The sequence below is a fragment of the Phocoena sinus genome, chromosome 6 (assembly GCF_008692025.1).
Source record: "Phocoena sinus isolate mPhoSin1 chromosome 6, mPhoSin1.pri, whole genome shotgun sequence".
Lineage (NCBI taxonomy): Eukaryota > Metazoa > Chordata > Mammalia > Artiodactyla > Phocoenidae > Phocoena > Phocoena sinus.
Window position 1 is genome coordinate 105,437,126 of NC_045768.1, and position 23,540 is coordinate 105,460,665.

The window sequence follows — 23,540 nt, forward strand, 5'->3', positions numbered from 1 at the left end:
TTTTTCCTAGAGTTAACAGTAAAATTGTCTTATTTCTTTATTTGCTTATTAGTTCTCTGAGTATATGTAACCTTCAAGTGTGCCCATTCAGTGTTAAAGCCCCTCTCTCAGTAGCCGACCCTATCAGATATTCTCTAAGTCCCTTTTTTAGGCTGGAGACATAACTCCTAGAGGTCTAATCTTCCAGCTCCAAACTGGACTGGCAGTTCTCTGTGCCTAGTTCACAGAGGTCTTCCTTAGGGCTCCTCTTCTCCACTCTCTAGGATTGGATTCTTTGTTTTTTAGAAACCAAGTTAATCCTTTTTATTGGTTTACTCTTTTACTTTACTAAAACACATTCTCCAGCAGCTTTCTAAGAAAGGATTCATCATGGGAAGTAAGCCTTTTACATGCCCCAAAATGTCTCTGTTCTAATACCTTCACACTTACAGAATTCTGTGAAATTATTTTCCCTCCTTTTTTTTTTTTTTTTAAACTCCTTATTGACTGGGGTATTTTTGCAGAAATTAATGCCTGTGGCCGGCAATTTTTATTTCGGCTGATCAAAATTAATTCTGTTATTTCACTAACACTTTGTGGGTTATTACATTCAGTAGTTACACCTGACACACCTGTAAAGTCTTCTAATTTTCATGAAATGTCTTCAGTCCACTCTTCTGTAGAAGCAAAGGAGCATTCTCCAGCATCGTGAGTTTCATTTTCACTTTCTGTATCAGAATCACTCACTAAGGTTTTTGTCTTTTTGTTGGTATAATATTCACATCATCTGAATCATAACTATATTCTGAAGAACTGTCATTACTGCTATTTCTGATCCATGCTCGTTCCTGGGACTCTGGTGTGACTGAGCTGCCCTTTCATCCGTATCCCCCTTTGCAGATAGTTTGTTTACAGTTTTCTTCATTTGCAAAGTCATTTACCAATCTTCCACCCATTTTCTGTCTTCCAAAAATTTATTGCTATCACTTATTCCCCCTCCTGTCTCCTCTGATGTTCTCTTTGTTCTTCTGGGTTTATGCTTTTTTAAAAAATTATTTCCTCTTATTTCAGTGTGATTTTGGAAGGAAAGGAAAGAAACATATTTTAATTCTCCATGTATAACCGGAAGTCCAGCACCAATTCCATCTATCATCATTCTTATGAAAGGATTATATCAGCCCATATGTCCCCCTAACTTATTACACGAGTAACCAGAAGTACTTTACTGAAATCCTATGTTCCAATATAGATGCATACTAGGTAGAAAGTGACTTGCATACATACTCTTTGTGGATGGCTATAGAATATTAAAGACCTCATGAATCTTTAATATATAAATGTTACAGGGAAAATTACATGCAATTACAGAAGAATAGCCCTAAGAGCAAATGGTGCACAAAGATTATAGCATTTAAGACTGTGACAGAAATCAATGAGAGAGATTGAAAACTCTATAGTTATATATTTCTTTGAAAACCAAGTTAAACAATGGAAAGCTCTGTAAGAATAACAGCACAAGATAAAAAAGCATTTTCACAATTCAAAAGACACAGTACTGCTGGCCATTTAAGTACTAACGCCAGGGTCGGGGTGAGAGGGAGCTGTATGAGTCCACCTTCATTCCTCTATCACATGTCAGGCGAAATCAAGATAAGAGCAGATTAGCAGTGCAAAGTCATAGAAAGGAGAATGCCTGATGTCTCCTTGCTACATCCCAAGTAAAGAAATAAGGCAGCCAGCTGGGATGATACAGTGCAGGAAATTACTATGTCAAAGTAGATGAATTAGATGTATCCCTCAGTGTCCAGATAACAAATGGACTGTGTGTATCCCGGGTTAGGAATGGTGCCGGTTGGCCTGAGGACAAAATAGTCATATCCAGCGGTCGGCATACTTTTTCTGCAAAGGGCCATATAGTAGACAGTTTAGGTTTTGCAGCCCAGATGATGATCTATGTCACAACTTTTAAAAGTTTAAACAATTAAATACATTCCATTATTAAAGGAGGATGCAGTCTGGAGGTGAAGCCAGGCATCAGATAAATTGTCAGTATGATGCTGCTAGGAAGGCAAGAATACAGAATTCCAAAAAACATTTTTAAGTGAAGCAACTTGTATTTGAACGTCGGGAAGACCTCTCTGAAGAACTGGCATTCAAGCTGAGACCTGAAGATTAGCTAGACGAAGAAAAACGGATGAAATTTCCAGGCAGAGGAAATTGCCTTTGCAAAGACAGAAAAGCAAGGTGGGGAGGGCAGCATGCGATGACACCACAGCAGTGGACCGGGGTTGGGTTGGTTGGCAAGGGCTTGGTCACCCAGCACACACATGTTTTGTTCCACTGAGGCTGTAAAAACAATGAGTTTCTGTTCTGTCTACCTTCCCTCGCTTGATAGGAAGGAAAGTCAGTCTAAGGACCACATAGGTGTGTGAGAGAAGCCAGCCCCAGATTGAAACTTCACTATGGGTAATCTCCATATAACTAATGGAGAAGTCATTTTCTCTATTCACAGGAGTTTTTTGAGAACCCTGCTTTTCGTCCTGATGGTTTGAAACTCTACCCTACCCTGGTGATTCGTGGAACTGGGCTTTATGAGCTGTGGAAATCGGGAAGATACAAGAGTTATTCTCCCAGTGACCTGATTGAATTGGTGGCCCGGATCCTTGCCCTCGTGCCTCCGTGGACTCGAGTGTACCGAGTGCAGAGGTAATGTGCTAATCTTTTATGCCAGAAGTCATCAGTGACGAGTCTTATCTGTTAACAGTTTCTAATGAGAAGAGTCTTACTGCAAATTGATGGGTTTGAATTTTTTTTAATTAAAAATGGGACACCTAGAATGCTGTCTGTAGATAGAGAGGATGGAAATGATAGGACAGCACGTCCAAGCCTCTTTGCCAGTATCACGTTTATTCACATGTTCATCTCTCCATTCGCGAGCCAGGAGATGGAGGATGATGGGAAGTGGGCATGGTGTTTGGTTCCAGGAGCTTGTGATCTACATCAGCGTCTCCTTTCTCAGATCTGCTCCAACCCAGATACTCTAGTTGTGGGAGGAGGACGTCGAGCCATGTGTCTGTTATCCCTGTTCTAGAGCCTCTGAAGAAAAAAGAAAGAGTATCAACGAGCATTCTTTACTGACATTAATGTAAATGTGGAGAAAGAGTGACATATTCCTGATAGTGTGAAGGAAATCATCTGAACTACTTTTCTAGGAGAAACTGAGATCTCATTTACAATCGTGGTCTTTTTTTTTTTTTTTAAATAGAAACATAACACTGAAGGAAAAATTTAGAAGCCATAAAGTTATCTATTTACCTACAATCCTGACAAAGCCATTCCTGTACTTCCTGGTCGTTAAGGCACATTTCCACCACCCTGCCAAAAACTGCCTGGATTCTAGTATTACCAGTACAAGGCCAAATGGGGATCGATAAATGCATGTCCAGTCAGCTGCTGTGACTAGGATTCCACTGAGCACAACAACTGTGCTACTAATAACATAAAGCAGACCTATCAACTAAAGGAAAATTATCAAGGATATAAAATAATGGATTTCCTTAAAGGTCAAAGGGTACTTCCACCACATTTCTGGCACAGCGTATTTATTTCTCAAATTTTTAAAATTATTGGCCCAACTTGACCTAAATTGCTTAATGATCTCTATTTTTTAAAATACAGGTAAAAATACTAAGGAGATAGTGACTAGAAAATCAGCCATCAAAATCATTTGCATTATCCTTCCTCTTCTCTTCCACCTTTCTGGAACAATTCAGTCCAAAAGACATTAGGAGCTACTGAGCAACGCAGGCATCCACACGAGGGACACAGGGAGCCGCAGGGCCCAGAGCACGGGGAGAAGGGTGTTCTCGGGGGGGGAGGTGGTGGTGTGGTTCAGGCTGCTGCAGCCCAGATGTGTGAGGAAGGCGTCCTCACTGAGGGCTGACCTGGCACCAGATGTCAGAGCTCAGTAGGGCGAGGAGGATGTGTCTGAGGGGTGTGGAGACGAGGACAGCAACAGAGGGTCAGTAACTTGCAAGGGGTGGATCTAATAAGCAGATAATATTAAGGATAATGGGAGCTGGGTTTTCTGTTATCTGAAAAGGGAATGACAAATAGGAAAAAGGAGAAAATTCGAATGTACCCCATGGTGTTTGGGAATAGGAGATACTGGTGTGAACTTGTGGTTTTCAACATATTGGTAGAGATAGAAATAATTGTAAATGTAACAAACAATAACAAATACAATGGTGTGTGCACATGTCCTTTTCACAGTCTGTTTAATGGCCACGATTTTTGCACTTTTGTGCTGTTTGTTGGTGATTTCACTGTTTAAAATGACCTCTAAGCATAGTACTGAAGTGTTGTGTGTAGTGTTCCTGAGTGCAGGAAGGCTATGCTGTGCCTTAATTATGGGGATTGCCTTGTGTGATACTGTTTTTCCCTTGCTGCTTTTCATATGTTTTCTTTGTATTTAATTTTTGACAGTTTGATTAGAAAAGGCATGTGTTAGATTAGCTTCATTCAGACATGAGCTATGAGTTTCATGATAATGAATCATCTGCCTATTTATTGAGAGAGAGAGAGAGAGACACCTTAAACAGAAATACACATAAAGTAAGGTCATGTGTTGATCAGCTGATGGAAATGCTGTGACCAGAGGCTCACAGGAAGCTGGGATGGAGTCTAGGATTAGACAATAGTAAAGTGCCAATGTTAGTTTTCCTGTATTACTGTTATCCAAGAGAATATCCTTGTTGTAGGAAATACTTAGAGTATTCTGGGGGTATTGGGACATCTTGTTCCCAATTTACTTTCAAGTATTATACTTCAGGAATACAGTTATTTGTACCACACTTGGGAATTTTTCTGTGACTTTGAGATTGTTTCAAAAACTTAATACAATAGAAACAAAGATGCAATAAGTAATACTAATAACAACAAAAGAAAAATAGTATTTGCATTTAACTCACTGGGGCAACCATAGAGCAGTGAAGCCATCACTGGGGCAACCAGAGAACAGTGAAGACACTACTTCCCAGCAGCAGAGCAGGGCAACAGATATCACAGAATAGAAATTTCACAGCCATAGACACCATACTTTTCCTACCAAGAGTAACAAGGCATAGATCACACGGGCAATAAGATGAAGAATTTGCATTCTCCCCATTCATTTTTAGCTTTAAATTTCTTTTTTTTTTTTTTACATCTTTATTGGAGTATAATTGCTTTACAATGGTGTGTTAGTTTCTGCTTTATAACAAAGTGAATCAGTTATACATATACATATGTTCCCATGTCTCTTCCCTCTTGCATCTCCCTCCCTCCCTCCCTCCCTCCCTCCCTCCCTCCCTATCCCACCCCTCCAGGCGGTCACAAAGCACTGAGCTGACCTCCCTGTGCTATGCGGCTGCTTCCCACTAGCTATCTACCTTACAATTGGTAGTGTATATATGTCCATGCCTCTCTCTCGCTTTATCACAGCTTACCCTTCCCCCTCCCCATATCCTCAAGTCCATTCTCCAGTAGGTCTGTGTCTTTATTCCTGTCTTACCCCTAGGTTCTTCATGACATTTTTTTTCTTAAATTCCATATATATGTGTTAGCATACGGTATTTGTCTTTCTCTTTCTGACTTACTTCACTCTGTATGACAGACTCTAGGTCTATCCACCTCATTACAAATAGCTCAATTTCGTTTCTTTTTATGGCTGAGTAGTATTCCATTGTATATATGTGCCACATCTTCTTTATCCGTTCATCCGATGATGGACACTTAGGTTGTTTCCATCTAAGGGCTATTGTAAATAGAGCTGCAATGAACATTTTGGTACATGACTCTTTTTGAATTATGGTTTTCTCAGGGTATATGCCCAGTAGTGGGATTGCTGGGTCATATGGTAGTTCTATTTGTAGTTTTTTAAGGAACCTCCATACTGTTTTCCATAGTGGCTGTATCAATTCACATTCCCACCAGCAGTGCAAGAGTGTTCCCTTTTCTCCACACCCCCTCCAGCATTTATTGTTTCTAGATTTTTTGATGATGGCCATTCTGACTGGTGTGAGATGATATCTCATTGTAGTTTTGATTTGCATTTTTCTAATGATTAATGATGTTGAGCATTCTTTCATGTGTTTGTTGGCAATCTGTATATCTTCTTTGGAGAAATGTGTATTGAGGTCTTCTGCCCATTTTTGGATTGGGTTGTTCGTTTTTTTGTTATTGAGCTGCATGAGCTGCATATAAATTTTGGAGATTAATCCTTTGTCAGTTGCTTCATTTGCAAATATTTTCTCCCATCCTGAGGGTTGTCTTTTGGTCTTGTTTATGGTTTCCTTTGCTGTGCAAAAGCTTTGACGTTTCATTAGGTCCCATTTATTTATTTTTGTTTTTATTTCCATTTCTCTAGGAGTTGGGTCAAAAAGGATCTTGCTGTGATTTATGTCATAGAGTGTTCTGCCTATGTTTTCCTCTAAGAGTTTGATAGTTTCTGGCCTTACATTTAGGTCTTTAATCTATTTTGAGCTTATTTTTGTGTATGGTGTTACGGAGTGATCTAATCTCATACTTTTACATGTACCTGTCCAGTTTTTCCAGCACCCCTTATTGAAGAGGCTGTCCTTTCTCCACTGTACATTCCTGCCTCCTTTATCAAAGATAAGGTGACCGTATGTGCATGGGTTTATCTCTGGGATTTGTATCCTGTTCCATTGATCTTTCTGTTTTTGTGCCAGTACCATACTGTCTTGATTACTGTAGCTTTGTAGTATAGTCTGGAGTCAGGGAGCCTGATTCCTCCAGCTCCGTTTTTCGTTCTCAAGATTGCTTTGGCTATGCAGGGTCTTTTGTGTTTCCATACATATTGTGAAATTTTTTATTCTAGTTTTGTGAAAACTGCCAGTGGTAGTGTGATAGGGATTGCATTGAATCTGTAGATTGCTTTGGGTAGTAGAGTCATTTTCACAATGTTGATTCTTCCAATCCAAGAACATGGTATATCTCTCCATCTATTTGTATCACCTTTAATTTCTTTCATCAGTGTCTTACAGTTTTCTGCATACAGGTCTTTTGTCTCCTTAGGTAGGTTTATTCCTAGATATTTTATTCTTTTTGTTGCAATGGTAAATGGGAGTGTTTTCTTAATTTCTCTTTCAGATTTTTCATCATTAGTGTATAGGAATGCCAGAGATTTCTGTGCATTAATTTTGTATCCTGCTACTTTACCAAATTCATTGATTAGCTCTAGTAGTTTTCTGGTAGCATCTTTAGGATTCTCTATGCATAGTATCATGTCATCTGCAAACAGTGACAGCTTTACTTCTTTTCCGATTTGCATTCCTTTTATTTACTTTTCTTCTCTGATTGCTGTGGCTAAAACTTCCAAAACTATGTTGAACAATAGTGCTGAGAGTGGACAACCTTGTCTTGTTCCTGATCTTAGAGGAAATGGTTTCAGTTTTTCACCATTGAGAACCATGTTGGCTGTGGGTTTGTCATATATGGCCTTTATTATGTTGAGGAAAGTTCCCTCTGTGCCTACTTTCTGTAGGGTTTTTATCATAAATGGGTGTTGAATTTTGTTGAAAGCTTTTTCTGCATCTATTGAGATGTTCATATGGTTTTTCTCCTTCATTTTGTTAATATGGTGTATCACGTTGATTGATTTACATATATTGAAGAATCCTTGCATTCCTGGAATAAACCCTCCTTGATCATGGTGTATGATCCTTTTAATGTGCTGTTGGATTCTGTTTGCTAGTATTTTGTTGAGGATTTTTGCATCTGTGTTCATCAGTGATATTGGCCTGTAGTTTTCTTTCTTTGTGGCAACCTTGTCTGGTTTTGGTATCAAGGTAATGGTGGCCTTGTAGAATGAGTTTGGGAGTGTTCTTCCCTCTGCTATATTTTGGAAGAGTTTGAGAAGGATAGGTGTCAGCTCTTCTCTAAATGCTTGATAGAATTCGCCTGTGAAGCCATCTGGTCCTGGGCTTTTGTTTGTTGGAAGATTTTTAATCACAGTTTCAATTTCAGTGTTTGTGATTGGTCTGTTCATATTTTCTGTTTCTTCCTGATTCAGTTTTGGCAGGTTGTGCATTTCTAAAAATTTGTTCATTTCTTCCCGGTTGTCCATTTTATTGGTACAGAGTTGCTTGTAGTAATCTCTCATGATCTTTTCTATTTCTGCAGTGTCAGTTGTTACTTCTCCTTTTTCCATTTCTAATTCTGTTGATGTGAGTCTTCTCCCTTTTTTTCTTGATGAGTCTGGCTAATGGTTTATCTATTTTGTTTATCTTCTCAAACAACCAGCTTTTAGTTTTATTGATCTTTGCTATTGTTTCCTTCATTTATTTTTCATTTATTTCTGATCTGAATTTTATGATTTCTTTCCTTCTGCTAACTTTGGGGTTTTTTTGTTCTTCTTTCTCTAATTGCTTTAGGTGCAAGGTTAGGTTATTTATTCGAGATGTTTCCTGTTTCTTAAGGTAGGATTCTATTGCTATAAACTTTCCTCTTAGAACTGCTTTTGCTGCATCCCATAGGTTTGGGGTCATCGTGTCTCCATTGTCACTTGTTTCTAGGTATTTTTTGATTTCCTCTTTGATTTCTTCAGTGATCACTTCGTTATTAAGTAGTGTATTGTTTAGCTTCCATGTGTTTTTATTTTTTACAGATCTTTTCCTGTAATTGATATCTAGTCTCATGGTGTTGTGGTCGGAAAAGATACTTGATACAATTTCAATTTTCTTAAATTTACCAAGGCTTGATTTGTGACCCAAGATATGATCTATCCTGCAGAATATTCCATGAGCACTTGAGAAAAATGTGTATTCTGTTGTTTTTGGATGGAATGTCCTGTAAATATCAATTAAGTCCATCTTGTTTAATGTATCATTTAAAGCTTGTGTTTCCTTATTTATTTTCATTTTGGATGATCTGTCCATTGGTGAAAGTGGGGTGTTAAAGTCCCCTACTATGAATGTGTTACTGTTGATTTCCCCTTTTATGGCTGTTAGTATTTGCCTTATGTATTGAGGTGCTCCTATGTTGGGTGCATAAATATTTACAATTGTTATATCTTCTTCTTGGATCGATCCCTTGATCATTATGTAGTGTCCTTCTTTGTCTCTTCTAATAGTCTTTATTTTAAAGTCTATTTTGTCTGATATGAGAATTGCTACTCCAGCTTTCTTTTGGTTTCCATTTGCATGGATTATCTTTTTCCATCCCCTTACTTTCAGTCTGTATGTGTCTCTAGGTCTGAAGTGGGTCTCTTGTAGACAGCAAATATATGGGTCTTGTTTTTGTATCCATTCAGCCAATCTGTTTCTTTTGGTGGGAGCATTTAGTCCATTTACATTTAAGGTAATTATCGATATGTATGTTCCTATTCCCATTTTCTTAATTGTTTTGGGTTCATTATTGTAGGTCTTTTCCTTCTCTTGTGTTTCTTGCCTAGAGAAGTTCCTTTAGCATTTTTTTTTTTTTTTTGCGGTACGTGGGCCTCTCACTGTTGTGGCCTTTCCTGTTGCGGAGCACAGGCTCTGGACGCACAGGCTCAGCGGCCATGGCTCACAGGCCTAGCCGCCCTGCGGCATGTGGGATCCTCCTGGACTGGGGCATGAACCTGTGTCCCCTGCATCGGCAGGCGGACTCTCAACCACTGCGCCACCAGGGAAGCCCCTTTAGCATTTTTTGTAAAGCTGGTTTGGAGGTGCTGAACTCTCTCTGGTTTTGCTTGTCTGTAAAGGTTTTAATTTCTCCATCAAATCTGAATGAGATCCTTGCTGGGTAGAGTAATCTTTATTGCAGCTTTTTCTCCTTCATCACTTTAAATGTGTCCTGCCACTCCCTTCTGGCTTGCAGAGTTTCTGCTGAAAGATCAGCTGTTAACCTTATGGGGTTAACATTGTGTGTTATTTGTTGTTTATCCCTTGCTGCTTTTAATATGTTTTCTTTGTATTTAATTTTTAACAGTTTGATTAATATGTGTCTTGGCATATTTCTCCTTGGATTTATCCTGTATGGGACTGTGCTTCCTGGACTTGATTAACTGTTTCCTTTCCCATATTAGGGAAGTTTTCAACTATGATCTCTTCAAATATTTTCTCAGTCCCTTTCTTTTTCTCTTCTTCTTCTGGAACCCCTATAATTCGAATGTTGGTCCGTTTAATGTTGTCCCAGAGGTCTCTGAGACTGTCCTCAGTTCTTTTCATTCTTTTTTCTTTATTCTGCTTTGCAGTAGTTATTTCCACTATTTTATCTTCCAGGTCACTTATCCGTTCTTCTGCCTCAGTTATTCTGCCATTGATCCCATGTAGAGTATTTTTTATTTCATTTATTGTATTGTTCATCATTGCTTGTTTCATCTTTAGTTCTTCTAGGTCCTTGTTAAATGCTTCTTGCGTCTTGTCTATTCTATTTCCAAGATTTTGGATCATCTTTACTATCATTATTCTGAATTCTTTTTCAGGTAGACTGCCTATTTCCTCTTCATTTGTTAGATCTGGTGGGTTTTTATCTTGCTCCTTCATCTGCTGTGTGTTTTTCTGTCTTCTCATTTTGCTTATCTTACTGTGTTTGGGGTCTCCTTTTTGCAGGCTGCAGGTTTGTAGTTCCCATTGTTTTTGGTGTCTGTCCCCAGTGGCTAAGGTTGGTTCAGTGGGTTGTGTAGGCTTCCTGGTGGAGGGGACTAGTGCCTTTGTTCTGATGGATGAGGCTGGATCTTGTCTTTCTGGTGGGCAGGTCCACGTCTGGTGGTGTGTTTTGGGGTGTCTGTGGACTTATTATGATTTTAGGCAGCCTCTCTGCTAACGGGTGGGGTTGTGTTCCTGTCTTGCTAGTTGTTTGGCATAGGGTGTCCAGCACTGTAGCTTGCTGGTCGTTGAGTGAAGCTGGGTGCTGGTGTTGAGATGGAGATCTCTGGGAGATTTTCGCTGTTTGATGTTATGTGGAGCTGGGAGGTCTCTTGTGGACCAGTGTCCTGAAGTTGGCTCTCCCACCTCAGAGGCACAGCACTGACTCCTGGCTGCAGCACCAAGAGCCTTTCATCTACATGGCTCAGAATGAAAGGGGGGAAAAGTAGAATGAAGGAATTAGTAGAAGAAAGAAAGGTAGAGAGAGAGAGGGAGGGAGGGAAGGAAGGAAAGAAAGAAAAAAAGAAAGAAGATAAAGTAAAATAAAATAAGTTATTAAAATAAAAAACAATTATTAAGAAAAAAAATTTTTTTAATGGATGGATAGAACCCTAGGACAAATAGTGGAAGCAAAGCTATAAAGACAAAGTCTCACACAGAAGCATACACATACACACTCACAAAAAGAGGAAAAGGGGAAAAAAATCATAAATCTTGCTCTCAAAGTCCACCTCCTCAATTTGGGATGATTCGTTGTCTACTCATGTATTTCACAGATGCAGGGTACATCAAGTTGATTGTGGAGCTTTAATCCGCTGCTTTTGAGGCTGCTGGGAGAGATTTCCCTTTCTCTTCTTTGTTCTCACAGCTCCCGGGTCTCAGCTTTGAATATGGCCCCGCCTCTGTGTGTAGGTCGCCAGAGGGCGTCTGTTCTTTACTCAGACAGGATGGGGTTAAAAGAGCGGCTGATTCGGGGGCTCTGGCTCACTCAGGCCAGGAGGAGGGAGGGGCATGGAGTGCAGGGCAAGCCTGCGGCGGCAGAGGCCGGCATGACGTTGCACAGCCTGAGGCGCGCTGTGCGTTCTCCCGGGGAAGTTGTCCCTGGATCCCGGGACCCTGGCAGTGGCGGGCTGCACAGGCTCCTGGAAGGGGTATGTGGAGAGTTACCTGTGCTCACACACAGGGTTCTTGGTGGCGGCAGCAGCAGCCTTAGCATCTTATGCCCGTCTCTGGGGTCCGCGCTTTTAGCCGCAGCTCACGCCTGTCTCTGGAGCTCCTTTAAGCAGCGCTCTCAATCCCCTCTCCTCGCGCACCAGGAAACAAAGAGGGAAGAAAAAGTCTCTTGCCTCTTCGGCAGGTCCAGACTTTTCCCCGTACTCCCGGCTAGCTGTGGTGCACTAACCCCCTGCAGGCTGTGTTCACGCCGCCAGCCCCAGTCCTCTCCCTGGGATCCGACCAAAGCCTAAGCCTCAGCTCCCAGCCCCGCCCGACCCGGCTGGTGAGCAGACAAATCTCTCAGGCTGGTGAGTGCCGGTCGGCACCAGTCCTTTGTGCGGGAATCTCTCTGCTTTTCCCTCTGCACCCCTGTTGCTGTGCTCTCCTCCGCAGCTCCAAAGCTTCCCCCCTCCGCCACCTGCAGTCTCTGCCCGCAAGGGGGCTTCCTAGTGTGTGGAAACCTTTCCTCCTTCACAGCTCCCTCCCACTGGTGTGGGTCCTGTCCCTATCCTTTTGTCTCTGTTTATTCTTTTTTCTTTTGCCCTACCCAGGTACGTGGGGATTTCTTGCCTTTTGGGAGGTCTGAGGTCTTCTGCCAGCGTTCAGTAGGTGTTCTGTAGGAGTTGTTCCACGTGTAGATGTATTTCTGGTGTATCTGTGGGGAGGAAGGTGATCTCTGCGTCTTACTCTTCTGCCATCTTCCCCTCATCCTCCTTTTGCTTTAAATTTCTTACTGCTATAACCAGCGAGTCAAAAGCAACAAAGACATTGCTATAACATTAAGAGCTTAATTTTATAGGCTTTATGAAATACCACTATGGGACATTATCCTGGCTTACCACCAACTGAAAAAATAAGGATTTCAAGAAAACAGGAGCAGCAAATATAGTCTCTATAGGAAAATTGTAAAGGGGTCATGACAGCAAGAATTAAGAATATGTATATTATACAACCAAAAGGGTGTACAAGGAGAAAGGCATGATATTATGGATAACGAACATGAGGCTGATTAAAGACACCTCCCTGTTCCCTGTTCTCCTGTCATGACCCCATTGCAGCTCTCTGGAGAGCTGTCCTTGTTCACATAGTACACTTAACACTTAATAACAATTTGGTAGCTGTGTTCTGATAAAACAGCTTCATATATCTGCATAAAAACTTTATGCTCCATTTACTGATGTTTTTAAAGTTATATTCAGATATAGCTGGAACTTGGTATATCTAGACTTCTAGAAAAAAACTTGTATCGAGGGCTTGATGGTAAAATCTTGAAAAAGAAGTGCTAAGGAAAGTGTTAATGGGTAACTCAGGTTTACATACAGATGTGTACAAGAGAAGGCTGAGTGTTTACACAGTGTTCAGGGGCTGAGAAACCTTTTGAGTTGGGAGAAGAGAATCGCAGTGTTTATTCTAGCTTCAGTTTTAAACTTTTAGAACGATTCTGAAAATGTAGAAAACTGATAGTGGTCTAGAAGTGCAGTTAAGTACCCTCTATTAATTTGGAAGCAGTTGGTTATGTCTTGCTGGAAAGAAACCATTGGCAAATGAAAAAGCCTCCTCTTAGGGTGTTTAATCCAGGTGATTTTAATAATTATAGTTAATTTTTGTTTTAAATCATAGTAGAGGAAAATCGTTCTGTGCCTTTAGAAAATCTGGCTATCTCTATGTTGGTTCACCTGGTGACAGCTTCTACTAATTACAAGCAACTTGCTTAGTGTTGACTAGGAAATCTAAACCTATACATGGAGGAGAAGATTTAAGGAATTATTTTCTAGACAGGTGTCAGAAGGAAGGAACAAAGGAAGAAAAATGGGAGGGAAGATACTTCAAGTGAAAACACAATGTTTTACACTTGTCTTTTTTTTAAAAAAACACTATAATTTACTATTAGATTACCTGATATTTTTCTAATTGGCCATTTTCCCCACCCCACCCCCCTTTTTTCTTAATTAATTTACACTTTAAATTTTATGACAGTTGAGTCAATACCATTTTACACAGTGTTTTTATGAAGTAGCATCCCAGTAGATGATTCTGTATTGCAGCCCTGAAGGGTGCAGTCAATGATTAAATGTAAAATTCTGTACAGGGACATGATGGAGCCACATTAAACTGCTGGTGCCCACAGGCTGTTTAACAGCTGTCTGCCTTGATGTGATTTTTTTAAATCACTGTGAAGCATTAGAATAGAATACCAATTTGCAGCCAAAAGATGCTTCTGAAGTGCGAGAAACTTCAGACCAAAAAAGCTCTAGACAGCATTTTGAAAGGCTTTTGATGAGCAGATTGCAAATATTAGTGCCTGTAAGCTTGAAATGTTACCTGTGAAAGAGATAAGTGAATATTCTTGAATGTAGTATCTCTTCAAGCCAAGAAAGTGAAACAAATTGAAAAACCTAAAAATAATTTTAAGTCCCACCTAGATGGATGTATCAAGTTCAGATGGTCAGTAATCTTACCTGGGTTTTGAACTCCTAGGAGTCTGTAACAGTGTCTATTTATATATTCCAAATTGCTTAATATACTACTTTGCACATAGAAGATGCTCAACATATATAGAACTCTCTCTCTTCATTTTTAGTGAAAAAAACTTTATCACTGAAAGTGGAGATTGCCACATTTCTATTCCCTAATGAGGAAAAACTCCTGTCTGGTACACTCCAGGTATTTCACTGCCAAAGACCATTAAAGCCATATTGCATTTGTAGTGACAGACATAAATTTAAGGACATTTATGAACTGTCAGCATCATTATAAAGCCCTGTGTTACCAGGTCCACACTGACTTGTGCTTTGGGGTAGTCAGTGCCAGCTTCAGGGACATGCGACCTGTATAGTCTCATAGGTCTTTAGCTTGGCCTAATGCTTTGCTCTCACCATCTTGAAACCATTAATAATTTTTTCAGAAGAGGCCCCCTGTTCTCCTTTTGCACTAGGCACCACAAATTATTAGCTAGCCCTGCTGGTAATTCTGTCTTTCTGTCATATAGTTCTGCTTAACAACACCATATGATAAGACCTTAGAGAGTTTACTTGTATTGAAAATTTTAGTGTCTTTTAAAAGTACCGGTTCGCAAGAGATAATTGAGGAAATCAAAAATACCTAGAAACAAATCACAATGAAAACACGAGGACCCAAAACTTATGGGATGCAGCAAAAGCAGTTCTAAGAGGGAAGTTTATAGCAATACAATCCTACCTCAAAAGACAAGAAACATCTCAAACGACCTAACCTTACACTTAAAGCAATTAGAGAAAGAAGAACAAAAAAAACCCCCAAAGTTAGCAGAAGGAAAGAAATCATAAAGATCAGATCAGAAATAAATGAAAAAGAAATGAAGGGAACGATAGCAAAGATCAATAAAACTAAAAGCTTGTTGTTTGAGAAGATAAACAAAATTGACAAACCATTAGCCAGACTCAAGAAATAAAGGGAGAGGACTCAAATCAATAGAATAGAAATGAAAAAGGAAAAGTAACAACTGACACTGCAGAAATACAAAAGATCATGAGAGATTGCTACAGGCAACTATATGCCAATAAAATGGACAACCTGGAAGAAAGGGACAAATTCTTGGAAAAGCACAACCTGCCAAGACTGAATCAGGAGGACAATATAAACAGACCAATCACAAGCACTGAAATTGAGACTGTGATTAAAAATCTTCCAACAAACAAAAGCCCAGGACCAGATGGCTTCACAGGCGAATTCTATCAAATATTTAGAGAAGAGATAACATCAATCCTTCTCAAACTCTTCCAAAATATAGCAGAGGGAGGAACACTGAAAGTCATTCTACGAGGCCACCATCACCCTGATACCAAAATCAGACAAAGATGTCACAAAGAAAGAAAACTACAGGCCAGTATCACTGATGAACACAGATGCAAAAGTGCTCAACAGAATACTAGCAAACAGAATCCAACAGCACATTAAAAGGATCATACACCATGATCAAGTGGGGTTTATCCCAGGAATGCAAGGATTCTTCAGTATACGCAGATCAGTCAGTGTGATAAACCATATTAACAAACTGAAGGAGAAAAACCATATGATCATCTCAATAGATGCAGAAAAAACTTTTGACAAATTCAACACCCATTTATGATAAAAACCCTGCAGAAGGTAGGCATAGAAGGAACTTACCTCAACATAATAAAGGCCATATATGACAAACCCACAGCCAGCATGGTTCTCAGTGGTGAAAAACCGAAACCATTCCCTCTAAGACCAATAACAAGACAAGGTTGTCCACTCTCAGCACTATTGTTCAACATAGTTTTGGAAGTTTTAGCCACAACAATCAGAGAAGAAAAATAAATAAAAGGAATGCAAATCGGAAAAGAAGTAAAGCTGTCACTGTTTGCAGATGACATGATACTATGCATAGAGAATCCTAAAGATGCTACCAGAAAACTGCTAGAGCTAATCAATGAATTTGGTAAAGTAGCAGGATACAAAATTAATGCACAGAAATCTCTGGCATTTCCTATACACTAATGATGAAAAATCTGAAAGAGAAATTAAGAAAACACTCCCATTTACCACTGCAACAAAAAGAATAAAATATCTAGGAATAAACCTACCTAAAGAGACAAAAGACCTGTATGCAAAAAACTATAAGACACTGATGAAAGAAATTAAAGATGATACAAACAGATGGAGAGATATACCATTTTCTTGGTTTGGAAGAATCAACATTGTGAAAATGACTATACTACCCAAAGCAATCTACATATTCAATGCAATCCCTGTCAAGCTACCAAAGGCATTTTTCACAGAACTAGAACAGAAAATTTTACAATTGGTATGGAAATGCAAAAGATCCCGCATAGCCAAAGCAATCTTGAGAAAGAAAAACGGAGCTGGAGGAATCAGGCTACCTGACTTCAGACTATACTACAAAGCTACAGTAATCAAGACAGTATGGTACTGGCACAAAAACAGAAAGGTAGATCAATGGAACAGGATACAAAGCCCAGAGATAAACCCACGCACATATGGTCACTGTATCTGTGACAAAGGAGGCAAGAATACACAATGGAAAAAAGACAGCCTGTTCAATAAATGGTGCTGGGAAAACTGGACAGCTACATGTAAAAGAATGAAATTAGAACACTCCCTAACACCATACACAAAAATAAACTCAAAATGGATTAAAGGGGCTTCCCTGGTGGCGCAGTGGTTGAGAGTCCATCTGCTGATGCAGGGACACGGGTTCGTGCCCCAGTCCGGGAAGATCCCACATGCCACAGAGCAGCTAGGCCTGTGAGCCATGGCCGCTGAGCCTGCGTGTCCGGAGCCTGTGCTCCACAACGGGAGAGGCCACAACAGTGAGAGGCCCGCATACCGCAAAAAAAAAAAAAAAAAAAAAAGGATTAAACCTAAATGTAAGGCCAGACACTATAAAACTCTTAGAGGAAAAACATAGGCAGAGCACTCTATGACATAAATCACAGCAAGATCCTTTTTGATCCACCTCCTAGAGAAATGGAAATAAGAACAAAAATAAACAAATGGGACCTAATGAAACTTAAAAGCTTTTGCACAGCAAAGGAAACCATAAACAAGGCGAAAAGACCACCCTCAGAATGGAAGAAAATATTTGCAAATGAGGCAACTGACAAAGGATTCTTCTCCAAAATATACAAGCAGCTCATACAGCTCAATATCAAAAAACAAACAACCCAATCCAAAATGGGCAGAAGACCTAAATAGACATTTCTCCAAAAAAGATATACAGATTGTCAACAAACACATGAAAGGGTGCTCAACATCACTAATCATTAGAGAAATGCAAATCAAAACTACAGTGAAGTATCACCTCACACCAGTCAGAATGGCCATCATCAGAAAATCTACAAACAATAAATGCTGGAGAGGGTGTGGAGAAAAGGGAACCCTCTTGCACTGTTGGTGGGAATGTGAACTGATACAGCCACTATGGAGAACAGTATGGAAGTTCCTTAAAAAACTAAAAATAGGGCTTCCCTGGTGGCACAATGGTTGAGAGTCCACCTGCCGATGCACGGGACATGGGTTCATGCCACGGTTCTGGAAGATCCCACATGCAGCGGAGCGGCTAGGCCCGTGAGCCATGGCTGGTGAGCCTGCGCGTCTGGAGCCTGTGCTCCACGGTGGGCGAGGCCACAGCAGTGAGAGGACCATGTACCACAAAAAAAAAAAACTATAAATAGAACTACCATATGACCCAGCAATCCTACTACTGGGCATATACCCGGAGAAACCCATAATTCAAAAAAGAGTCATGTACCACAATGTTCATTGCAGCTCTATTTACAGTAGCCAGGACATGGAAGTAACCTAAGTGTCCATTGACAGATGAATGGATAAAGAAGATGTGGCACATATATACAGTGGAATATTACTCACCATAAAAAGAAACGAAAGTGAGTTATTTGTAGTGAGGTAGATGGACAGAGTGAAGCAAGGCAGAAAGAGAAAAATAAATACTGTATGCTAACACATATATATGGAGTCTAAAAATAAAATGATTCTGAAGAACCTAGGGGCAGGACAGGAATAAAGACGCAGATGTAGAGAACGGACTTGAGGACACGGGGAGGGGGAAGGGTAAGCTGGAACAAAGTGAGAGAGTGGCATGGACTTACTTGTACTACCGAATGTAAAATAGGTAGCTAGTAGGAAGCAGCCGCATAGCACAGGGAGATCAGCTTGGTGCTTTGTGACCACCTAGAGGGGTGGGATAGGGAGGGTGGGAGGGAGACGCAAGAGGGAGGAGATATGGGGATATATGTATGTGTATAGCTGATTCACTTTGTTATAAAGCAGAAACTAACACACCATTGTAAAGCAATTATACTCCAATAAAGATGTTAAAAAAAAAAAAAGGACTGGTTCATTATTAAAAATACTTGTAGAGCCCATCTTCCTTTCCCTTCATCTCCCCTTCCCATCACCTCCAGAGGCAGTGCCACAGAGGTGTTGAGAGCAGCATGCCTGGCATCTGAAGAAATGTAGAGTAATAGTGAGTGCAGAGGTATCACCAGGAGTAGTTGGGAGATTGGTTATATTGAGCAAATAAGTTGTTTGATTTAGCAAACAAATAAATATACTAAAGATAAGGAAGCCAGGTTTCTCACTGTCCAAAGGGATTTACAGACATTGAAGGGTAGAAAGCTGAAAAGAACACTGAGGCACTGGATTAGAATTGTAATTATCAGCATGATTTCACAGCTTTTTAAATTTGTATGTAGAAACGATCATGTTTCTATATTTGAATATATGAATATAAATATATATATACATATGTGTATACATACATAAATTTCTTAGTTGTGTACACTGAAAGGGTCTAGAGGCAATGATACCTCAATAGTAATGAGCACAATGAGTGCTCAGATCTTGGTTTCTAAATACCACCCTCCACTAAAAGGAATCAGCGATGCTTGGATAAGTGGCCAATTCTAGGACTGGGGCAGCAAACATATAAGATCAACGTGTAACATCATGTTGTTCCAGAAAGTAAAAGAAATATTCAAAGAATGGTGGGAACGTGTCAGAAGGACCCCAAAGCCAGCCTGAACGCATGCCCACTGACCAAATCTAATGTAAGCAACAAAATAAATACTGTTAATATCAGATTACAGCTCATTGAATAAAATAGAAATCTATGCGTTTATAAATAAATGAATAAATAGAGAAGGGAACGTTCTTCCTTAATATACAAGCTCAACTAATAAATGCAGAAGGGATGGTAGAAATAGATAATCACCGTTGATGTCTATTATAGGGACGGTGATACAGAAGGAGTCATCGGTGGATGCTAGACTGGTAGTTGGAGGCTTGGTGAGGAACAGGATATTGGCATGATGCAGTGTACTTGTTTCAGCTCTCATACTGTAACAAGTGTCCTTTCACAGTCCATTTAATAACGCATTTTTCACATTTTTATGCTTTTTGTTGATTTTGCTGTTTAAAATAGCCCCCACATGTAGTGCCGAGGTGCTGTCTATCTAGTGTTCCTAAGTACAAGAAGGCTGTGATGTGTCTTACAAAGAAAATGAATGTGTTAGATAAGCTTCATTGCAGCATGAATTATAGTGCTATTGGCCACAAGTGCAATGTTACCGAATCAATTCTGTGTTAAATAAAGTGTTTTTAGCTGGAAACCCACATAAAACAAGGTTACATGTTGATCAGTTGGAGAAAATGGACTAAAGGCTCACAGGAACCTAACCCTGCATTTTCCATGGGAGCAGTGCTTCACTGTTTGCTAATTCAGTGTTCATGGCACATTATAGGACTTCACTGCCATGAATAACAAGAATCAGATGTATCTCGCGTAATGGGTACTGCCGAAACCGATAAGTGTCGTTTCAGGGGGGCCCCAAGGAACCCGGTCTTTTATGTCTCAGCCCAGAAAGAATTCAGCGAGAGTCAAAGTGATAGATAAGCAGTGATTTATTAGAATAGAATAGGATGTTTGTGAGGCTTACAAGCGGCTGGGCAAGAAGGTGCTGTGCCCTGAGAACTTAGTGGGCTACAGTTTTGTAATCAAAGGAAAAGTGGGGAGGGTGAAAAGACCACCTTCTTCCTCATTCTTGAGTAGAAGTCATGCTTCCATCATCAGCTCCTCCTCCAGATTGGGCAGGGGAGTTTTCTTGTCCCTACATGGTCAAGCCAGGACTGTCATGGCACTATGGAAAAATTATTTCAGGTCTTTCACTTTGAAATGTCACCTTTCCATAAAGTACTGTTTTTTATATGTGCAGAGAGCATGTCCTAGGGATCATGAACTTACTGAGCTCACTGGGCAGGATGTGGGTCTCATGTCACCATTGTTTTTATTGTTTTGGGGCTTGTCTCATGCATGGGTTTTGTTGCTAAGCAGGCCTACTTGGCTTTGTGGTTAAGCAAACCTGCTTTCTTGAATGACCATTAACTTACAGGGGTCTCCCATACTTTTTTCTTTACTTACAATCCCCTAGTGGGATTAACTGTTTAATTGCCTAATTTGTCCCTTTACTTTGTCCCTATCACTAACAGTGGTTGCCATTGGTTTTATCAGATTAATTTCACATGATGTATAACAGTGTTCAAAATTTTACTCTGTTGTGAAACTATACGTATGTATTTGTGAGTGGTTTATAAAATATTTCAGGGTTAAAAGGGACATGTGGAAGACTAACTTTGACTTATATAATATGAAGTAGTAAAATATTTTAAACAGTTGTTTGTGCATTTCTTGCTAAAATAAACTATACTTTTTAGTTGAGTAGCCTTCTTTCGGTTTCATCTGCTTACTAATTTAAGATGAATTTGATTTTAAGAAATTATAGTTCCAAAGATAGAAAGTTTATTTTACTAGAAAGTATAAGTAAACCATATCTATTAACTAATCACTCTAAAATATGTTTTTTATGTTGCTCTCACTTTGAACTCCTTGGTATGTCTTTCTCTTAAAGAATTTTGGCTTATCAGTGCTTTATAGTTGCTTCCAGAGCCTGATAGATTTATTGTGTATAGTTTTTAATGCTAATCAATTGGCTTTTGATACTTTTTTGAGTGAGTGGGGAATATCTTATTAGAATCAAATAGATGAATTAGCTAATTTTATTTACTTAACATTTGGAGGGATAAGTGAAAAGAGAAGGAAAAGACTCAAGCTGATTCAAAAGCAAAAATGAGAAGAAAAGATAAATGACGTATTCTTCAAGTCTTCTAATCAACCAAATATTAGACAAAAGAAATTGGGGATTTGTCTTTAAACTGGAGATGTGCTGAGCATATTCTTACTTTAGGGTTTTTTTTTTAAACTGTCTTTGGATACTGATTTTTGTCTAGAGGGGATAGTGGGGGCTACTAAAATGAAACTCATAATTTCAACTTTTGCTTGACATTTCCTTGGTGCTGGGCACTTTACACTATATTAATGCCAGGAAAAAAATTTTATCTACTCTCATCTTTAGGCAAGTTCTTATTCTTCGAATGCAGAGTCACTTCTAATTTAGATTTTTAGGAAATGGGAAAAAATTTATTCTTTGAGACCAGTTGTCTAAGCCAGGCTTTTGCGCTTCCTGGTTACTTGTCATTCAGCAACTGTATGGGAAAGTGTCTGTAAGCTATAAATCAGTGTGTTAATAATAATTTTTATTTCTCTGAAGTTGGACTTTGTAAAAACTTTGTAAAAGACAGTTTTATTTCTTGTTTTGTTTAGTACAGATGTCTGTCTCTTCAGCCAAAAATCATTACTAATGGTTATTGGGCATTTGTTTTGTACTTTGTAATCTTATAAAGTGTTTTCATCAGATGTTTCTTAGAAAAACCCTGAGTGATAGGTGAAAATCATAACTTCATAGATGGGAAAACTGGGAGGTAGGAAAGCGGTGAACCTTGCTTTCGGGTCAGAATATTCAACCTCTGCTTTCCTGGTCGGGTTTTGAGGTGGGGAAGGGGTGGTTTTGTTCTTTTTGTTTTTTAAATATCCATGCCTTTTACTGCTGTAGAGAGTGACTTATATTTTACAACAGCTGATGTTTTTCTCCTACAGAGATATTCCAATGCCCTTAGTCAGCTCAGGAGTAGAGCATGGTAACTTGAGAGAGCTGGCATTCGCAAGAATGAAAGACCTTGGAATACAGGTAAGAGTCTGACCATAACTGTTGAGATCAAAGTAGTCTGAGACACGAAAACCTGTGATACTATCACATTACAAACTTACAGGTTTGGTCAAAAAGCTTTCATGTATTGAAGCCATTCTTACTGTATGACACATTGAAATTGAAGCTAGTGGTTGCAAAGTCTGCATCCTATCCCCTACACCCCTCTGCTTTCTTCTAAAAGAGCGTAGGTTTGTCAATTTAATGGTTGTCTTCCCTGCCTTCTCAGATTGCCAACTGTGTTCAACTCCTTTTTTAAAAAAACTTTTTTTGTTGTTTTGAAGTATTGGGTGTTCAATTCTTGACTAGTGGTTAGAGAAGAATACAACAGTTGAAGAAACAAGGGTTACATACTGAAATAATTAGCAATGTTATTGCCCAGATATACCAGTCTCCCTCGCCCTGCCCCACCCCCATGTCTATTCACTCACTCATTTATTTCACAAATATTTACTAAACACCTCCTTTCTGCTTTCCCTGAAAGAGCCCAGGAATCTGCAATTTGACAGTCTGTAGATGATTCTGAAATCACGATAAGGTTTGAAACTCAGTGCCCTAGGAGCTATTTCTCAGAGCTGCTAAAGAGAAAAGTCCAGGAGGGTGTCTAGGCCTGAGCACTGATTCCTGGCCTCTGCCTTCAAAGATTCTCGTTCACTCCATCTGGGATGGAGCTGTGGGAGGTTCTCATGCACAGTGCAAACATGGACCCCACTTCGAAAGATGTCGTTGAGAGGACTGCATATCATGTTTGTGGACCTACCCAAAACATTTTGTCCTCTGTCAATATATTATGGAGAAAATTTTTCAGAAAATTGTTTGTCCGTAGGAGAGTTTGTGAACATTATGGCTTATTCTACCCTCCCCCCCAAAAAAATTTCAGTTCTAGAAAAACAGCAAATGTATGTGCAGTAATGAAAGCCCCAAACAAGAGCATGTGCCTGCTCAGCCTCCCAGTCCCCCTGCCTGTCCTTGTCGTCCAGCTCCTCCTCCTGAGAGTACCACTGCCCAGTGACCCACCCGGCCTGCCCAGCCTGCTGACCTCATCAACCAGGCACTGTTTTTAACCCTGTAC

General features: G+C 39.7%; 1 protein-coding gene across 3 annotated transcripts in view; it reads left to right on the forward strand.

The window, feature by feature from the left end:
- ELP3 (elongator acetyltransferase complex subunit 3) overlaps positions 1-23,540 on the forward strand; it is a 110,955-nt gene that overhangs the window by 55,463 nt on the left and 31,952 nt on the right. For 2 of the 3 annotated variants that reach the window (XR_004350481.1, XM_032635841.1), the window contains exons 10-11: positions 2,492-2,685; positions 22,360-22,450. Coding sequence is in view for 2 of the 3 variants with exons in the window: in XM_032635841.1 (XP_032491732.1) it covers positions 2,492-2,685; positions 22,360-22,450 (285 nt within the window). In the remaining variant the exon portion in view is untranslated. The remainder of the gene's footprint in view (positions 1-2,491; positions 2,686-22,359; positions 22,451-23,540) is intronic. The other variant, XM_032635840.1, reaches the window with a different exon arrangement.